Genomic DNA, 16,345 nt, shown 5'->3' with positions numbered 1-16,345 from the left:
GTTCACTTTTTAACAATGTCAGGTTCGCATTATTTCAGCTGCCATTTGTAAATATTTTTAAGTTAAATTTGAAGCGCCGCAATAAAAACTGACAGTGATTAAAATAGTGATTAATGTTGATGCTTTTAATTTGAAATGTAACCTATTAGTAGAAACTACTGTGAACACTTAAACAATGTAAATGCATTTAAAAAATACTGTAGCGTTTTTATAAATTATTTTCACGGAGGCCGTTTACGCCGCAATGCATTCTGGGTGTTTGCTAGGCCAGAGGAAGGAGGAAATGAAGAAATGAGATACTTTTAAAAAATTGGAAGTTAGGAAAATGACATGTTCAGTTGTGAACCGCGAGTTGAAGTTAAATAAATGGCAGCGACTGAAATCATCAGCAATATTTCATCCTATAAAGTTACTGTTCGGATTGAACGTCGTGTTCCGTCCAATCAGAAGCAGGAACCATTTTTATTTGGCTCCGCCCACTGCAAGAGTTTCTCTTTTCCCCTCTGACCTCTACGGAAGCCTGCTTCTGCCATTCTGGTAAAAGAAATGATAGAAAAATCTCGACATTTTGAGATACTATAATGAGATATATTTATTTTTTATTGCCTTTATTTAACCAGTTAACCCCGTTGAGATCTGAATCTCATTTTCAAGAGGGACCTGGGCAGAAAGTCTGCAACACACAGCAAGCTGGTTACAAACTAAAACCAATTAATAATATTCACAAGTATAAAACAATAATAAGTTAAAAGCAGTGACACTGTTTCACAGACTCTTGTTGCCTTTCTTTAAGAACCGATTGAAATAAATCCAATGAAATCATTTCCAACATCTTGAGTTTAGACTGGAGTTGATTCCAGGCTGTAGGAGCAACACACTGAATACTTGCTTCCCTTTTTCAGTTCAAACACGTTGAACATGCAGAAGAATAACATTCAAGCATAAAGAATGAGAACTAACAGATCTCTGTTAGAGAGTTTAAAATGCTGGAGGCCGGCCGAGTGGAGATTTATAAACCAGGATCATTAAATGATTGTTTCTCCATTCGCTAAAAGGAGGCAATTCAGCTTTTGCATACAAATCACAATGATGTGTAAAACATCTAGTACCAGTTATAAACCTTAAAGCACAATGACGCACAGTGTTCAGTGACTGAAGACATTTGGTCGAGGCATTCATATATAAAACATCTCCGAAATCCAAGAGTGGCAGGAATGTCTCTGCTACCAATTTACTTCCAACTTTAAGAGTTAATTTTTTTATTTTAGTGAATTTAATTCTTTTTCACTTTTTAGCTCCATCTCTTTCCAGTTTCTCTTATTTTCTGTTTCGTGGCCCCGCCCCCTGCGGATATGGGCCCGCCCCCTGCAGGTATGGCCCCGCCCCCTGCAGGTGTATTCTCTCCCCCTGGTCCCAGCCTCAGTCTCACCTGTCGGCCTGCAGCCATGCTGGATGAGGCAGTCGGACTCGGCGCTGTGACCGTACTGGGAGTTCTGGAGCAAGGTAAGAACCAGGAACTGGGTCCGGTTCAGCTTTCCTCTGCTGTCCTCAACTCTGAAGTCTTGGTGATAAACAGTTTATTTGTCTGAAGCTTTTATTAATTAATTTGCATTCAGTGTTGACACAGCGGACCTCCAATGTTCCCACAGTCCGGTCGGAACCGACCCGGAAAATAAACTTGTATGAAAATCAGTCTGATGAAGGCGAGGATGATGATGTGTGTGTGTGTGTGTGTGTGTGTGTGTGTGTGTGTGTGTGTGTGCACAGCTTATTTTTCCCTGCAGGTCATTTATGCCAGGAGGAAGTATTCGGTGTCTCCGCCCTGCATTAACGGACCGCCGGAGTTCGAGCGTATCTTCAGAGCCCAGTCAGTACCTCTGTGTGTGTGTGTGAGTGTGGGAACCAGGTTTTTACTTCCTTGTGGGGACCTACTTGTCTACATTCTGGGGTAGTGGGGACCTCTGCTCCTTGTGGGGACAAATCCTAGTCCGCATGAGGGAAACACTGTTTTTGGGTCAGGCTGTGGAAAATGAATGAAAGTCGGTGTAAAGTCCCAGCAATGTCAAATTTATTCATAGAGCAGTTTGAAACTGCACCAAAATGCTATTAAACGATACAACTTGATAATTTGATGAAAAAGAAAGAGGAAAAAGAAAATACTAATAAAAATAATAATTAAAGCTCCAAGCAGCCAGGTATGTCCCTCGTAGAACAGTGTCGCTCCGGCCCTGTGCCCATCCCACCATGCACTCTTTCACGCCGTTCCCACACCCATCCACCAGGCAGCGCTTTTAGTACACCTTCCATATAACCTTCAGTCCAATGTGAGTCCAGCAGCATGTCTTAAAAGTTTGGTGAAAGCTGATCTTCCAAAAAGGATTTACTGTCACTTCCTGTTTTGTGGGAAGGATTGGCAAGGACTTCCTGTAGGGTTTGATACGCGTCATGTGTGGTTATGAAATATTAGTGGATAAAGTTTCAATCTACAGGCTGATGAATCAGGGAGATCCAACTGTTGGAACAATGGAGGGGGCGCCTTTGAGCCAAATTCCAATAGAATGCTATTGGCTTCTTTAGACGTTCAGAAATAAAAAAAATAATATTAAATAATTTTAAAATAACTTTAAAAAATTTATAACTGAAAGTTCATAATATGAACTTTATTATTCTAATTATAAAAACGTTCTTATTATGATGAGAATTTTTTTTTTTTCATTTTAAATACCAGGGTATTTTTCCACCTTTAGTGTGACCTTTGACCTTTACATGAACAGGTTTCGTTTGGTTTTATAACATATAGACCTGAAAATGACTAAACACAGTTCTGGAGGAAAAATGGACCAGATCAGATTGAGATCAGATAATGATAACTATTATTTTAATAAATAAAAGAAACAGAAAAATGATATGAATTAAAAAAAATAACAGTAAAATTGCTAAAGTTAAAAATAATTTAAACATTTACTATAACAATACAGTAATCAAGAATAACATTTTTTCTGGCTGTGGGGTTTTATATGAGTGTATGTTTGTATGAACTGATTATTTATTCAGGTACTTGACAAATTGTTTCTTTTATTAACAATGTCTGTTTGTATTGATCACACTTGGCTGAAATCAACATGTGCTGCCCAACCTTTGTTTCCAAATATAAAAAAACTGCAAAAGCAATAAAAGCATAAACTTTCTAATAATATTCTTTTGTCATTTCATGCCTCAACTCTTCAAAACCCTCTTAATGTTTCTGATGATCAACAGTGATTTCCAAATTAGTCTGCTTTGGCTTGATTGTCTCTTTATTATTGGAGAAATTAAAACAAAAGATGACTAGAGAAATAAATATTTTCAGTGTTTATTTGAAAATAAAAAGTGGCCTCCATCTTTGTCCGTTATGTCAGCGAGTTTGATCAACAGAAGCTGAACAGAGCACAACAGTGACACCTGCTGGCCGCCCCATGTAACAATAACTACATAAACATTTGCTAGGAAAATAAAAGTAAATGTTTTTTCTGGGAATTATTTTGACGATGTACTCCTTTTCTTGATCTGCAAAGCTCTTGGTAGTTTTTTCCCACCTGCAGGAAGTTGCTCTGTGTTGGTGGTTAGAGGCTCTCTGGCGTCCCCTGATGGTGACTTCCTGTCAATGTTTCAGAGCGAATTGTTCAGAGTACTTCCCCATCTTCATCACCATCCTGTGGATGTCCGGAGTCTTCTTCAGCCAAGGTGAGCCGCCGGCCGCGAGAACCTGGCCCACTTACCTGTTAGGACTTCTCTAAGAGTGTGTGTGTGGTGTGTGTGTGTGTGTGTGTGTGTGTGTGTGTGTGTTTGTGTGTGTGTGTGTGTGTGTGTCCATGTGCTTGTGTGTGTGTGTTGCAGGCCTGTCCAGCCTCTGCGGCCTGCTCTACCTTTATGGACGGCTGTGTTACTTCTGGGGCTACGCCCAGTCGGCTCAGGGACGGTAGGCGCTTTGGGTCGGATTCGATGGTTCTGGTTCTGCAGCTGAACTTTAATATTTAATCACTCTAGATGAAAATATTTAGCTGATAAACTTATGGCTGAGGTTGTTATAGTTATTATAATGTCTAAAAATAATGAAATAACAGAAACTGAAATAAAAACAGTTCTATTGAGGAAAAACTAAATCACACTGCAGCAACAGATTTAATGAAAGTTGCTTTTGTGTTTATAAATCTATTAGCTTTTCAAACTGATGTGAAATTGTCCCACAGTTTATTTTGTTTATTGGCAAATAGAGGCGCGCCTGGCGACCCCTGGTGGCGCTGGGCGGCAACACAACAAAGGTTTAGATAATTCTCCAATCTGCTGATTGGTCAACAATCATTTAAAACATTTTGTGGAAATAACGTAAATGTAATCACACTTCTTTGATCTTTTTGAGTCTCTGCACTTAAAAATGAACCAAAGTATTAAAACTAACACTAATAACTAGAAAATGCCCTAAAAACTGTTTTTGTAAGAGACAAAAACTCAATGAAACTATTAGAACCTGCTGCTGGTTTGGATCAGAACCAGATGTTTCCCAGCAGAAACAGATCCATGAAGACAGTTCTGTTCAGGTTCTGTTAAAGTTCTGGTCTGCTCTCTTTCAGTTTGGCTCCGCTCTACTTCAGCGCTCGGGTTCTGTGGGCTCTGATCGGGTTCTCGGCCGTCGGCGTCTTCCTGTCGTTCTGCCGGGTTTACCTGGAGTTGGACCTGCTGCAGGCGCTTGGCCACGCCCTGTTCTGATCCGGAGAGGACGAGGGTCTGCTGTGTGTTTCTGATCCGCGCCGTTTCTTCATTCATGACTCGCTTGTCTCTCTGAACTTCAATCATTATAGCCAAGTTCTGGTCGGTTCTGCTTGGTTCTGATAGAACCTCCACTCTTTAGGTAAAAACTGGGACTTGGACTCAGAAACGTTGACATGAATCATTTACTGTCTGCTTTTTCTGCTTAACTTCACTATCTCTTACCATGAGAATAAATCTGCCAATGAATAAAAAGCTTCATTAAAATAATATTTAGTTAAGATGATTATGTTATATAATAAAAAGTCTCCTGTGGCTCCTAGAACTGCAATCTGGTACCATAAACGGCCCCCGAGCCTCAAGTTGGATCCCAATAGAAATCAGGCAGGTGAATCATTGGTTGGTTCTGGTTCTGCGGGTAGAGAAGCTCAAAGCTGTACTTCTGACATTTGGCCACCAGATGGCGCCAAAGAAAACAATTGAAAAGCAAATCTTTAGAAACGACTTTCAGAAAGCTTTTAAACTTCAGTTATGACGTCACAACGCCAACGAACCAATCAGCAGCAACTGTGACATCGGCGCTTCAGTAAAATGAATAATGTCTTCAGGTTTTCAGCTAAAACTGAATCATCAGATGAAATCGAGAGGAAGGAAACAGCAACACAACTTGCCGACGCTCAGCAGGTCATCTGAAGGGCAAAGGTCGGTCCTTTGAAGACAAATACGTTTGGACAGGAAGACAGTTTGACTCACAGCTCACCTTGAGATGTGTATGGAACAGCTTAAGTGCCAAAATTAAGACTCTGGTCCACCAATGGCTACTTCCTTAACACAGGAGAATAAGGCCATGAGAAGGTACTGATCTGTTTGCTGATAGGTCAATGGTAACTTAGCAACCACACGAGGAGCGCACGAGCTAGCATTAGCTTTGGAGAGGCTGGACAGCAACTGGACTGTCTTTTTTCTCTGTTGGCCATTAGCATGGATAGCTTAGCATTAGCAGTAGATATGGTGTCATTAGCCTTGTACAGGCTAACAACTACCATGAATATGCTGGCTCTGCCAATAGTACAGGAAAATGTTAGCATTAGCTGGTGCAGTTAGACATGTGACTTTGATGGCCTCATTAGTGACCTCTACTGGCCTGGCAGTGAAAAACCACATTGAACTTTTAAACTCAGCAAAATCTGAAAAAAGTGTGAATTTCATAAAAATTCATCCAGTTCTGAACAAAAACATTTCCAGCCAGAGCAACTTCCTCCTTCAGGGATCAACAAACTGCATTTTGACTTCACTGGTTTCAAGACGTTTAATTCCAACATTCAATTAAACCATCAGTTATAATCACATAATTTATTAAATGTAACCTACGACCTTTACAGGTGAGAGTACAGATCAGTTTAGTTACTGTCAATAACTAGTAGCTGAGGTTTATTCTGTTCACAATGAACCTTTAACAGGCGGGACAGGATGGTGGGAGTGAGAGTGGGAGGAGTGAGAGTGGGAGGAGTGAGAGTGGGAGGAGTGAGAGTGGGAGGAGTCACATGGGTGTCTGGGACTCCTGGAGGGGCAGAAGAAGGAAGAAGTGCTGCAGGTCTAGTCGCTGAAGGTTTGATGTAATCAAAACTAAAAACATTCCAGTAGTTCCAAGATGGCCGCCCCATTACACTTCCTGTATGAAGCTGCTGTCCAGTGGAGGAAGAGGAGGAGTCATGACAGGAGCTGCTGGTGTTTGGCTCTCCACCCGGGCAGAGGGAGGGGCAGCCTGTGGTCTACACAAAACATGTTCCTTTTATTTTTTGCACAAAATAATTCTTAGGTCATTTTCTTTATGAGCTGTTTTAGGGCACTGTCACTTTAAATCCAAATAAGCTGCTGCTGGCCACGCCCCCAACAAAGTTTACCCTCAGCTGAAAATGGCTGCAAAGCACCGAACATCTTTGAAAAGCAGAAGTAGAGCCTCCTTCACAATTAACAAGAGTGTGATTTTAAACTTTATTTTGGTTTTAGCTCATATTTTATCGGCTTAATTATACAAGTCAAATTTCTGAACGGTTTGTTTTGATGTCGTGTTTTTACAACCTGCATAAATAAAATAAAAACCAGCCGCTATCAGCGCTGCTCTGGTTGCTAGGTAACAGGGCAGTGCCTGCTGATTGGCTCATTTTCAAGACACTAAAAAACCTAAACAACAACAACAACAACACTGTTGTTGTTTTTTAGCGTTTTGTCAATTTTAGAAGCAGCAGAAACAAAAATGGAAAAAAAAAATTCAAATTGTGAATCTAAATTTCCCAACAGACTCCATTTTGTTTCTGTGGCGTTGCACCGAGGAAGAGGAGTAGGAAGAGGAAGAGGAGGAGGAGGAGAAAGAGGAAGAGGAAGAGGAGGAGGAGGAAGAGGAGGAGGAGAAGGAAGAGGAGAAAGAGGAGGAGGAGGAAGAGGAGGAAGAGGAGGAGGAAGAGGAGTTTGATCCCCAAACAATTTCACATTCATCGTTACGCTGCTGGATCAGTTTCAGAACCGCCGGGCCGGTTCAGTCCGGTCCGGGTCGGCAGAACCTCGGAAACATCCAAACCGTCCACAGCAGCTGGACAGAAAACATCTGACTCCAGAAAGGCACAGAAGAAGAGCTGGTTTCCATGGCGATAAGGCAGGTGGTTCTGGTCGGGCGGACCTGCCGGATCCCTGAGGAGGAATCTCTGATTGAACTCCAATAATTCATCTATTAATACGATAAAAACCGGATCTGATGCAAGACCTCGGCTCAACCCTCAGAGGAAGAAGAGATGCTCATAGAAAGTTGAGTGGAAGGAAAAAATGCAGAAGAAACGAGTCTCGAGAGAAATTGGAGGAGACTGGACTGCAGCTGAGGTCAGAGGTCAGAGGGCTCCAGTGTGAAGGAGACACCTGGTTTGACCTGTTGGCGCTGCGGTCCGAGTCCTGGTGGGCGGAGCCTCTTCTCACATTAACGTCATGCTAATACGCCGAATACATCAGAATCGCTTGGTTAGAGGAAATATTTATAAAGATTTACATTAAAACTTTTAAATTCAGATACTTTAAGGAATGTTAATCTAGTTTATTACAAAGGTAGAAAATATTTTTATACTATGAAACATTAAAAACAACTTATCAGTCTTTTTATCATCTTAGAAAAATCCATAATAAAAATAAGTTCTATGTTTCTCACATATATTTTACAATATATTTTCTCTGAGTGTCTGTTCTGCTCGTCCAGGGCCGCTCCTCTGATGGGCGGGGCCTACAGCTGGTGGGCGGGGCCTACAGCTGGTGGGCGGGGCCTACAGCTGGTGGGCGGGGCCTACAGCTGGTGGGCGGGGCCTACAGCTGGTGGGCGGGGCCTACAGTGGGCACCGGCCGCAGCCGCACTCCAGGGCCGTCTCCAGCTCCTCTGAGTACGACGACCCGTCCGTGCAGCGGAACGCCACCTTCCGCCGGCGCGTCTTGGTGACGCCGCAGCAGACGCCGGGCGGCGCCGCCGCCTGGCAGGACCGGGACACGCCACGCGCGGCACCCTGCTGGTGGAGGTGCAGGTCCGCATGGCCTGGTGCCGCTTCAGCTGCTCCCGCAACGTCTCGCCCTGGCAGCGCAGCTCTGCGGCGGGGGAGGGGCAGGCGGTGAGGCGCGGGGTCAGAGAGTCGGCGAGGTCGAAGGTCGGCGGGCGCCCGTCTTACCTGTGTTGCAGGCGGGTCCGGTGAAGCCCGGCTCGCAGTGGCAGACCAGAACCCCGGACTCGGAGGTCCGGCACTCTCCGTGGACGCAGCCGCAGGCGGGCCGGTCGCAGGACGGGCCTTGGTAGCCGTCGGCGCAGCGGCAGCTGTAGGCCTGCGCCGTGGCAACGCAGGTACCATGGACACACCTGGAGGGGTCAGAGTCACCTGCTAACTGCTGATTTAAAGGGCCGGTTTTCCAGGCTTCCTATAGTTGTTATAAAAATGCTACATGTATCAAAAATGGCTTCAAATAAATGTTACTTCCTGTTTTTATTTCTTCAAATTGAAAACTCTTCCTGAAGCTCCGCCTCCAGGAAGTCGTCCCAACATGGCTCCTCTGTTAACCCTTTAATGTTTTTTACCAGCGCTGCTCTGAGCAGCAGCTCAGCTGACTCTAATTGTTGCTGGATAGTCTGCAGAAGCTGAGTAGGGGAGGAGCTGCACCCTGGAGGCGGGGCTAGGGCCACCCAGGCGTTTAAAGGAACAAGTATGAAGGAACCAAAACAAAACTCCATGTTTGTTTCTGATGAAAGAATGCAACATGATGGAAAGATGATACCGGCCCTTTAAGACAGAGAGGATGCTAAATATTCTGCCCAAACTTTTTCTCATTCAGTCACGTTTGGATTTAGAACAAACCGACCCGACCCGACCCGACCCGACCGGACCGGACCGGACCGGACCCGACCGGCTCACCTGATGTTCTGACAGGGGTCGCTGGCCGCCGTCTCGTCGCACAGCGCCCCCATCCGACCCGGAGGGCAGCTGCAGGTGACCCCGGTCTGACCTCCCTCCCTGCAGGCTCCAGTTGCGCACACACTGCAGGCGTGGCACCCGACCAGAACCGCCGGGCCCTGGACAAACGCTTCAGTCAACTATTTACAAAGCAACAACTGGTCACCAGGCAAAATCAGAATTTTAACAAAAACTGTTAAAATTCTGAGAAAAAAGTAAAAAATGATTTTGATGTCAAAACTTAAGTTTTTTAATTCTAATATTAAAATATATTAAAATACAAATTCATATATTAAATTAATTCTGTCTTAAATTAAGTCAAAGTTTGAGATTAATGTCAACATTTTGTGAAACGTTTTAATTCTGAGGTTGAAGTCAGAATCCACATCAGTGATGGGTGGAGTTAAACCAGAGGTCAGAGGTCAGACCCCAATGATGTCGGCGCTCAGTCTCACCTGGCCAGGCGCTTCTGCTGTGGTTCTGAAGGTCAGGTCCTGCATCTCTCCGTTGATCCGAACGTTGTGGATGCAGCCGTCGAAACCCGGAGGAGGACGCTCCGGGCCGGGACGCAGCCCTGAGGCCGCCACCAGGGGGGGCACTCCTGAGAACACGCAGCGCAAAGATCAGCCTGAGGAAATGCCTGAAGACGGCTCAGACTCCCCATTTAGACTATTATAAGACAAACAGCAAAGAATGAAGAATTTAAGATTAAAAAGTCAAAATTATGAAATAAAAGTCAGAATTTTGGAGGAAAAGGTTAAAATTATGAGAAAAAAGTTTTAAGTTTTAAAGTCAAATTTTGAGAGTAAAGTTTGCATGATTTTTATTGATCTATTTTTCTTTTCCAGCACCTTTTCAGGAATTGTGGGTCACACAGATCTACAGACGGATTTTCATCTTAAATGTAAAATATTTCTTTTGCACAGTTTTGATTTAATTATTCCTCGGCCAATAATCAGTCTCAACATTCCAGTTAACGATTAATTGATTAGCTGGTGATTATTTCCTCCACACTGCTGCCCCCTGCTGGAGCGCAGCAAGAGCTGCAGCTGTGTGTGTGTGTGTGTGTGTGTATGTGTGTGTGTGTGTGTGTGTGTGTGTGTGTGTGTGTGTGTGTGTGTGTGTGTGTGTGTACCGCCGATGTAGAGCTGGGTGTTGTGGTCGACGGAGGGCTGGCGGCCCAGCTTGCCCAGACTCTTGGGGGCGCCGTTGTCCACCACCAGGCTGAGTGAGCGGTTCTGGATCAGCAGCTCTATGGTGTGGAAGAGTCCGTCGCTCACCGACTCCACGCTGAAACACACACATGCGTGTCACACCTGAAGCCGTGGAAACGTGAATCATTTGGTTTTCACCGTTGCATTCACGTGTCCATGTGTTCATAAAACAGGCTGCGGATGTGAACGGTGCGATTACTTTCTTAGTGATGGTGTAAATGTGAAGTTTGTAGCTGAGAGCAGCGGACATGGTTTCCATTAGCAACAATGTCACTAAATAATGGTGTGAGTCCTTTGAGGCGGACTCACACCGTCCTAGTCAAAGTTCTCTTCATGTCTGCAGCAGCAGATCCTCCAGGAACATTTTCCAGTCTGCTGCTGTGACACCACCCGTCCACCAGGGAGCGGTGTGTTTGATCCCTGCAGCAGGAGCACTGCAGAGCATCTGGACCTGAGAACAGCTGGCTCTTCGCTAACGCTATTTCCTCCCACTTCACCTTCTGGGTGTGAATACTTTCTGCTGATTCTGCAGCAACATTGGGTGTGGATACAACTATGAGCATTAGCATGCTAACCTCCCAGGTCGAATGTTCTCCTTAACTACTTGATGGCAGCCATTTTTTGCCATAAAATGTTTCCTAGCTTCATGACTTGGATGAACTTTACGTCTCATCATGTTTATAAAACTTTAACTTGACAAAATGCAGCAGAATCAGAAACTGAGGATTTTAGTGTTAACAAGGCTCAGCCCCAAAAGGACAAGAGAAACATTAACGTTAGCTTCTACTTGTCTTTTTATTTGTATAGCAGTTTAGCATTAGCTTCTGTTAACTTTTTAGCATACTAAACAGTTTAGTGTTAGTTATTAGCTTATGCTTTTTTGTGTTTAGCAGTCTAGTATTAGTTTCTGGTACTTTTTAAAATGTGCTTTGCAGTTTAGCATTAGCATATCTGAGATTCTTGCTAAGTGAACCTAGCCATTGGCAATAATTATGGCTGATTTTAGAAAAAACATTTTCTCATATACAATCATGGCAGCCATTTTGAAAAAAAGCCAACCAAAAAATGGAAACAAGATCAAGTAAATATGATTGTATATATGGCTGCATTTACAGAAAACCATTCCTCTAAAGTCTAAATGGATCATTTAGAGAAAAATAATTAGTTATTAGTAAATATGTTTTCTATGGTTTCAATTATGAAGGATTTGAAATCAGAAGCATTTATCTGGGATAAATATTGGCAAATTTATTGCAAAAACTTTTGTTGATGACCATTGCAGCCATTTTATCATCAGTTCTTCCCTCCATTGTTTGCTGATGAACAACAGAAGCTCATCTCTCTGTGACCTGATGGGAGATTAGCATGACATTTAGTAAAGGGCAGCGGATTAATGCACACACACACACACACACACACACACACACACACACACACACACACACACACACGCACACACACACACAGACACACACACACACACACAGACACACCAACACACACACAGACACACACACACAGACACACACACACACACACACAGACACACACACACACACACACAGACACACACACAGACACACACAGACACACCAACACACACACACAGACACACACACAGACGCACAAACCCACACACACACACACACACACACACACACACACACACACACACACACAGACACACACACACACACACAGACACACACACACAGACACACACACACAGACACACCAACACACACACACAGACGCACAAACCCACACACACACACACAGACACACACACAGACACACACACACACAGACACACACACACACACTGTAAAATTCTGCTTGATTTAAAGCAGAATTTTACAGGAAATTCTGCTTTAAATCAAGGAATAACCGGTTTAGAAGAGGCCAGGTGAGCTCACCTGTACACGGTGGTGGGCGGGTAGTTGGTGATGTCATAAATGAGGCGGATGTGTCCCTGGTACAGCTCCAGCGCCAGCGGGTCGAGGTCGTCCTTATACAGCAGGACGCCGTTGTCCTTATCAGTGGCCACCTGGAAGAGAGGACGCCGCTGATCAATACGATCAATTCATTCATACCGAATCAATACGACCAATTAATCAATAAACGGAGAGAAAACTGTCATAACTTCACTTCGGACCGACAGACGGCCCAGCCGGGTAGCGGCAGCGTCATGCTGTGGGCTCATCTCAAGCCACCCCATCGACCCATTCTACTGCAGACAAAGGTCAAAGGTCAGCCCCACCTGCAGTGAAATATGCGCAGTGGGTCGCAGCTTGGTGCCGTGCAGCTCCACGAAGCCGTCTCGACCCAGGAAGTGGACGGAGGAGAGTTTGTCGCAGGTATTGCCGTGGTAACCAGATGTGCACCGGCAGATGGGTTCCCCGGCAACCACCAGGCACTGGGCGCCGTTCTGGCACTCTGATTGGTCGCAGGGGCTGGTCTGCAGCAAGATCATTGGTGGAGGGTTCTCACAGAACAGCCCACTGGGGGAGAGGCGGCAGGAAGTGAGGTGGGACATTTCAGAATAAAAGGATCTGAATGAAACTCCATGAAGTTTATCAATGAAGCAGAAAAATTATAAAAAGGTTTTAAACTTTGGAGATAAAAACAAACGAAATGAAAAACAGTTTTAATTCACTATTTTACATAATTTAATCCCGTTGCTAAAATCTGTGATAGTCTTTCATATTCAACAGCAGCAACACGTTCATTTTGTTTTCTAATGTCTCTTACATACAAAAGGAGTTTTTTACAACCACTGAAAAAACAAAGTCATAATATTGTAACTTTATTCTTGTATCACTTTATTGTCATTGTTTTATTTGAATTATTTAATTTTTGGAAGTATCGTCCCAATACTGGTGTGACAAAGTAAAAAATCGTTCCTACCAAGTTTTCTGACATTTATTAAAAATAAATAATTTGGTTAATTTTAACTGTCTGAAAACAAGAAAAAGATCAGATGAGCTGAGAAAACGTTTAAATATCTGGTTTTAACTCAAATAAAATTTAGACTTTTAATCAAATGTCTATCAAACTCTGCAGTTTGGTAGTAAAATAGTTTACAGAAAAATCTCCTTCCAAGCCTTGAAGCGTCTCATCGAATCCCTGATCTCTGAAAGTCCAATTAGTCGCAACTTCAAAGAAAATACAGGAAAAATATTTTTACAAACAAATAAAACTTTTAATTTAATGATTTAGTTTCACTCTCACCAGCTGCGCACACACACACACACACACAGACACACACACACACACACACACACACACACACACACACACACACACACACACACACACACACACAGGCCCACCTGAAGCCCTCCTTGCAGACGCAGGTGTACCCGTTGACTGCGTCCACGCACTCGGCTCCATGCTGGCATTTGTTCTCCAGACAGTCGTCGTAGTCCAGCTCGCACCGCTGCCCCACGAAGCCCGGCGGACACTCGCACCTGGTCACACACCAGGTCAAAGGTCAATCGACAGCCAGCATCAGTGGATGAGAAAACACATTGTCTGAGGAGAAGTTTCTGTGGATTTTCTGTGGTTCTGATCCGACTTTACAGCCGGGTCGGGTCAAACGTACGACCGTTTTATAAAATGGCGAAACGCAACTGATGCTGACTCCAAAACAAGTCCAACAGAAAAACCATGCAGAGAAATGGATGCAAAAGAGTAAAAATGGCAAAAACAGTATAAATCATGGCTGACGGCACCAAACTGGGTCCTCCAGCCCACAAGGGGGAGTCGACAACCGAATTGTACGGGACGAGAACTTCAGTGAAAACAGGAAGTCCAGAAGAAAGTTGGAGAAGCAAAAGAGTTTTATGTTTAGATTTTCTCCTTCTGACAACATGAAGATTATCAAGATGACTCCAAACGTAATCAGAAAATTTCCTCCGATCTAAAATATCCAACATGACCAGTGAGGTCAAACGAGGTTGCAGCCTGTTGAACGACAGCCAATCAGAAAGCGAGGAGATGTAAACATGTTTTGTTTCGTTTGTTTGTGTAGCGATGTGACAATCAAACGGGCTTTTGCGATTGAGTCCGCAACATTTAATTTAATATTTGTAACAAAGTAACTTCGTTAGCGCATCGCTACACATCCGTTAGAAAACAAGAGACACAACAACCGTCTCCACCACCACGTCAAGCTGCGACGCAACTCGTAAATACCACACGATAAAACCCAAAGCAGTTTTAATTTACTACAACTATTCCATGAAAATGTGCGCCACATTTGCGTAATTCGTGTTTTTAGCTCCTTTATTATTTTAGCCTGTATGTAAAGTTTTGACCCACACAGTTTTGTTTTGAGGAAAATAAAACAGGAAGTGACCTCCCTGCTCCAGCCTCGTCCTCCAGGACATGACCTTGGTGAGCTTTGACCCCTCGTGGAGCCGGCCTCACCTGTAGCCGCGGCCGACTTGGACGCACTTAGAGTCGTGCTGACACGGGTCGAAACCGGCGAGACACGGGTCCACCACCTCGTCACACAGGTCACCTGGGGCAGAGAGACTCAAGGGTCAAGGCTCAGAGGCTTCACAGGGGGCAGAGCAGCAAGTCCAAAAGGTCAAAGGTCAGCGGACAGGAAGTTGGACCTGAGGAAAAAGCTTTCAGGAATAATTCAGGAACTTTTACTTTTTTCCAAATTCCTGGATTTGAGCGAATTGAGATTCTGATGGTGGACAGAAACCTGACCTCTGACCCCAGGCCTGCTGGTGTGACCAGGAGCTGTTAAATGTGTGTGTGTACCAGTGTAGTTGGGCGGGCACAGACAGGTGTAGTTGTTGATGCCATCAAAGCAGGTGGAGTTGTTCTCACAATCGTTATCGTCGCAATCGTCAGGATTTATCTCACAGCGCGGACCCTCGAAGCCTGGCGGACACACACAGCTGCACACACACACACAGGGACACACACACAGGAACACACACACAGGGACACACACACAGGGACACACACACACACACAGGGACACACACACACACACACACACAGAGACACACACACACAGGGACACACACACAGGAACACACACACACAGGGACACACACACAGGAACACACACACACAGGGACACACACACAGGAACACACACACACACACACACACACACAGGGACACACACACAGGAACACACACACACAAAGACACACACAGGAACACACACACAGGGACACACACACAGGGACACACACAGGAACACACACACAAAGACACACACAGGAACACACACAGGGACACACACACACACACACACACACAGGGACACACACACACACAGGGACACACACACACAGGGACACACACACAAACACACAGGGACACACACACACACACAGGGACACACACACACACATACACACACACAGGGACACACACACACACAGGGACACACACACACACAGGGACACACACACAGGGACACACACACACAGGGACACACACACAGGGACACACACACACACAGGGACACACACACAGGAACACACACACAGTCGATATCGATAATTATTGATCATATTTTGTCATGTAGTACTGAATGCTGCCACCTGGTGGTGTTTTTCATTTTGTTGTCGTTACTAAGGAACGACACAGTTACTCTACAGGTTGTTGCTAGGCAACCAAAGAACGAGTTAGCCGATGCTACCGGCTAGCTTAGCTCACATTGAGAGGTCTTTCCTCTGCCTGCATCTCCCAGAATGCTGTGCGGTTCTGGATCAGAGTTCAGTAAATATTTTATCAGATGGATTATCTATTCAAAATAAAATTCAAAAATACTTTATTGATCCCAAAGGGAAATGGATCAGAACCTCTGATTGGACGGCTCCGAGCCTCACCTGAACTGGTCGTCCCGTCCAGGTGGGATGTGGCAGGTTCCTCCGTTAT

The 16,345-nt window shown here is 44.4% G+C and overlaps 2 protein-coding genes across 2 annotated transcripts in view; one reads left to right on the top strand and one right to left on the bottom strand.

Moving 5' to 3' along the window:
* The first annotated feature begins 1,373 nt into the window (after positions 1–1,373).
* On the top strand, positions 1,374–5,016 carry LOC129360583 (leukotriene C4 synthase-like). The gene is made up of 5 exons (XM_055030905.1): positions 1,374–1,503; positions 1,768–1,867; positions 3,653–3,723; positions 3,877–3,958; positions 4,611–5,016. Exons 1-5 carry the CDS (start codon positions 1,374–1,376, stop codon positions 4,744–4,746), a joined length of 519 nt encoding a protein of 172 aa, XP_054886880.1. The 3' UTR covers positions 4,747–5,016.
* Positions 5,017–7,813: 2,797 nt separating this feature from the next.
* The window catches only part of LOC129360397 (slit homolog 3 protein-like), a 189,794-nt gene continuing 181,262 nt past the window's right edge, over positions 7,814–16,345 (bottom strand). The window contains 12 exon segments of the mRNA XM_055030585.1: positions 7,814–8,266; positions 8,269–8,364; positions 8,445–8,629; positions 9,180–9,337; positions 9,674–9,819; positions 10,354–10,508; positions 12,349–12,479; positions 12,693–12,933; positions 13,765–13,902; positions 14,864–14,957; positions 15,209–15,348; positions 16,297–16,345. The exon segment at positions 16,297–16,345 is cut by the window's right edge and continues 49 nt beyond it. Of these exon segments, the coding sequence (XP_054886560.1) occupies positions 8,112–8,266; positions 8,269–8,364; positions 8,445–8,629; positions 9,180–9,337; positions 9,674–9,819; positions 10,354–10,508; positions 12,349–12,479; positions 12,693–12,933; positions 13,765–13,902; positions 14,864–14,957; positions 15,209–15,348; positions 16,297–16,345 (1,688 nt within the window). The 3' untranslated portion in view covers positions 7,814–8,111.

This window comes from Poeciliopsis prolifica, unplaced genomic scaffold, assembly GCF_027474105.1.
Source record: "Poeciliopsis prolifica strain line A6 unplaced genomic scaffold, Auburn_PproV2 SCAFFOLD006, whole genome shotgun sequence".
Classification (NCBI taxonomy): Eukaryota; Metazoa; Chordata; class Actinopteri; order Cyprinodontiformes; family Poeciliidae; genus Poeciliopsis; species Poeciliopsis prolifica.
This window is presented reverse-complemented; position numbering and strand designations above follow the sequence as displayed.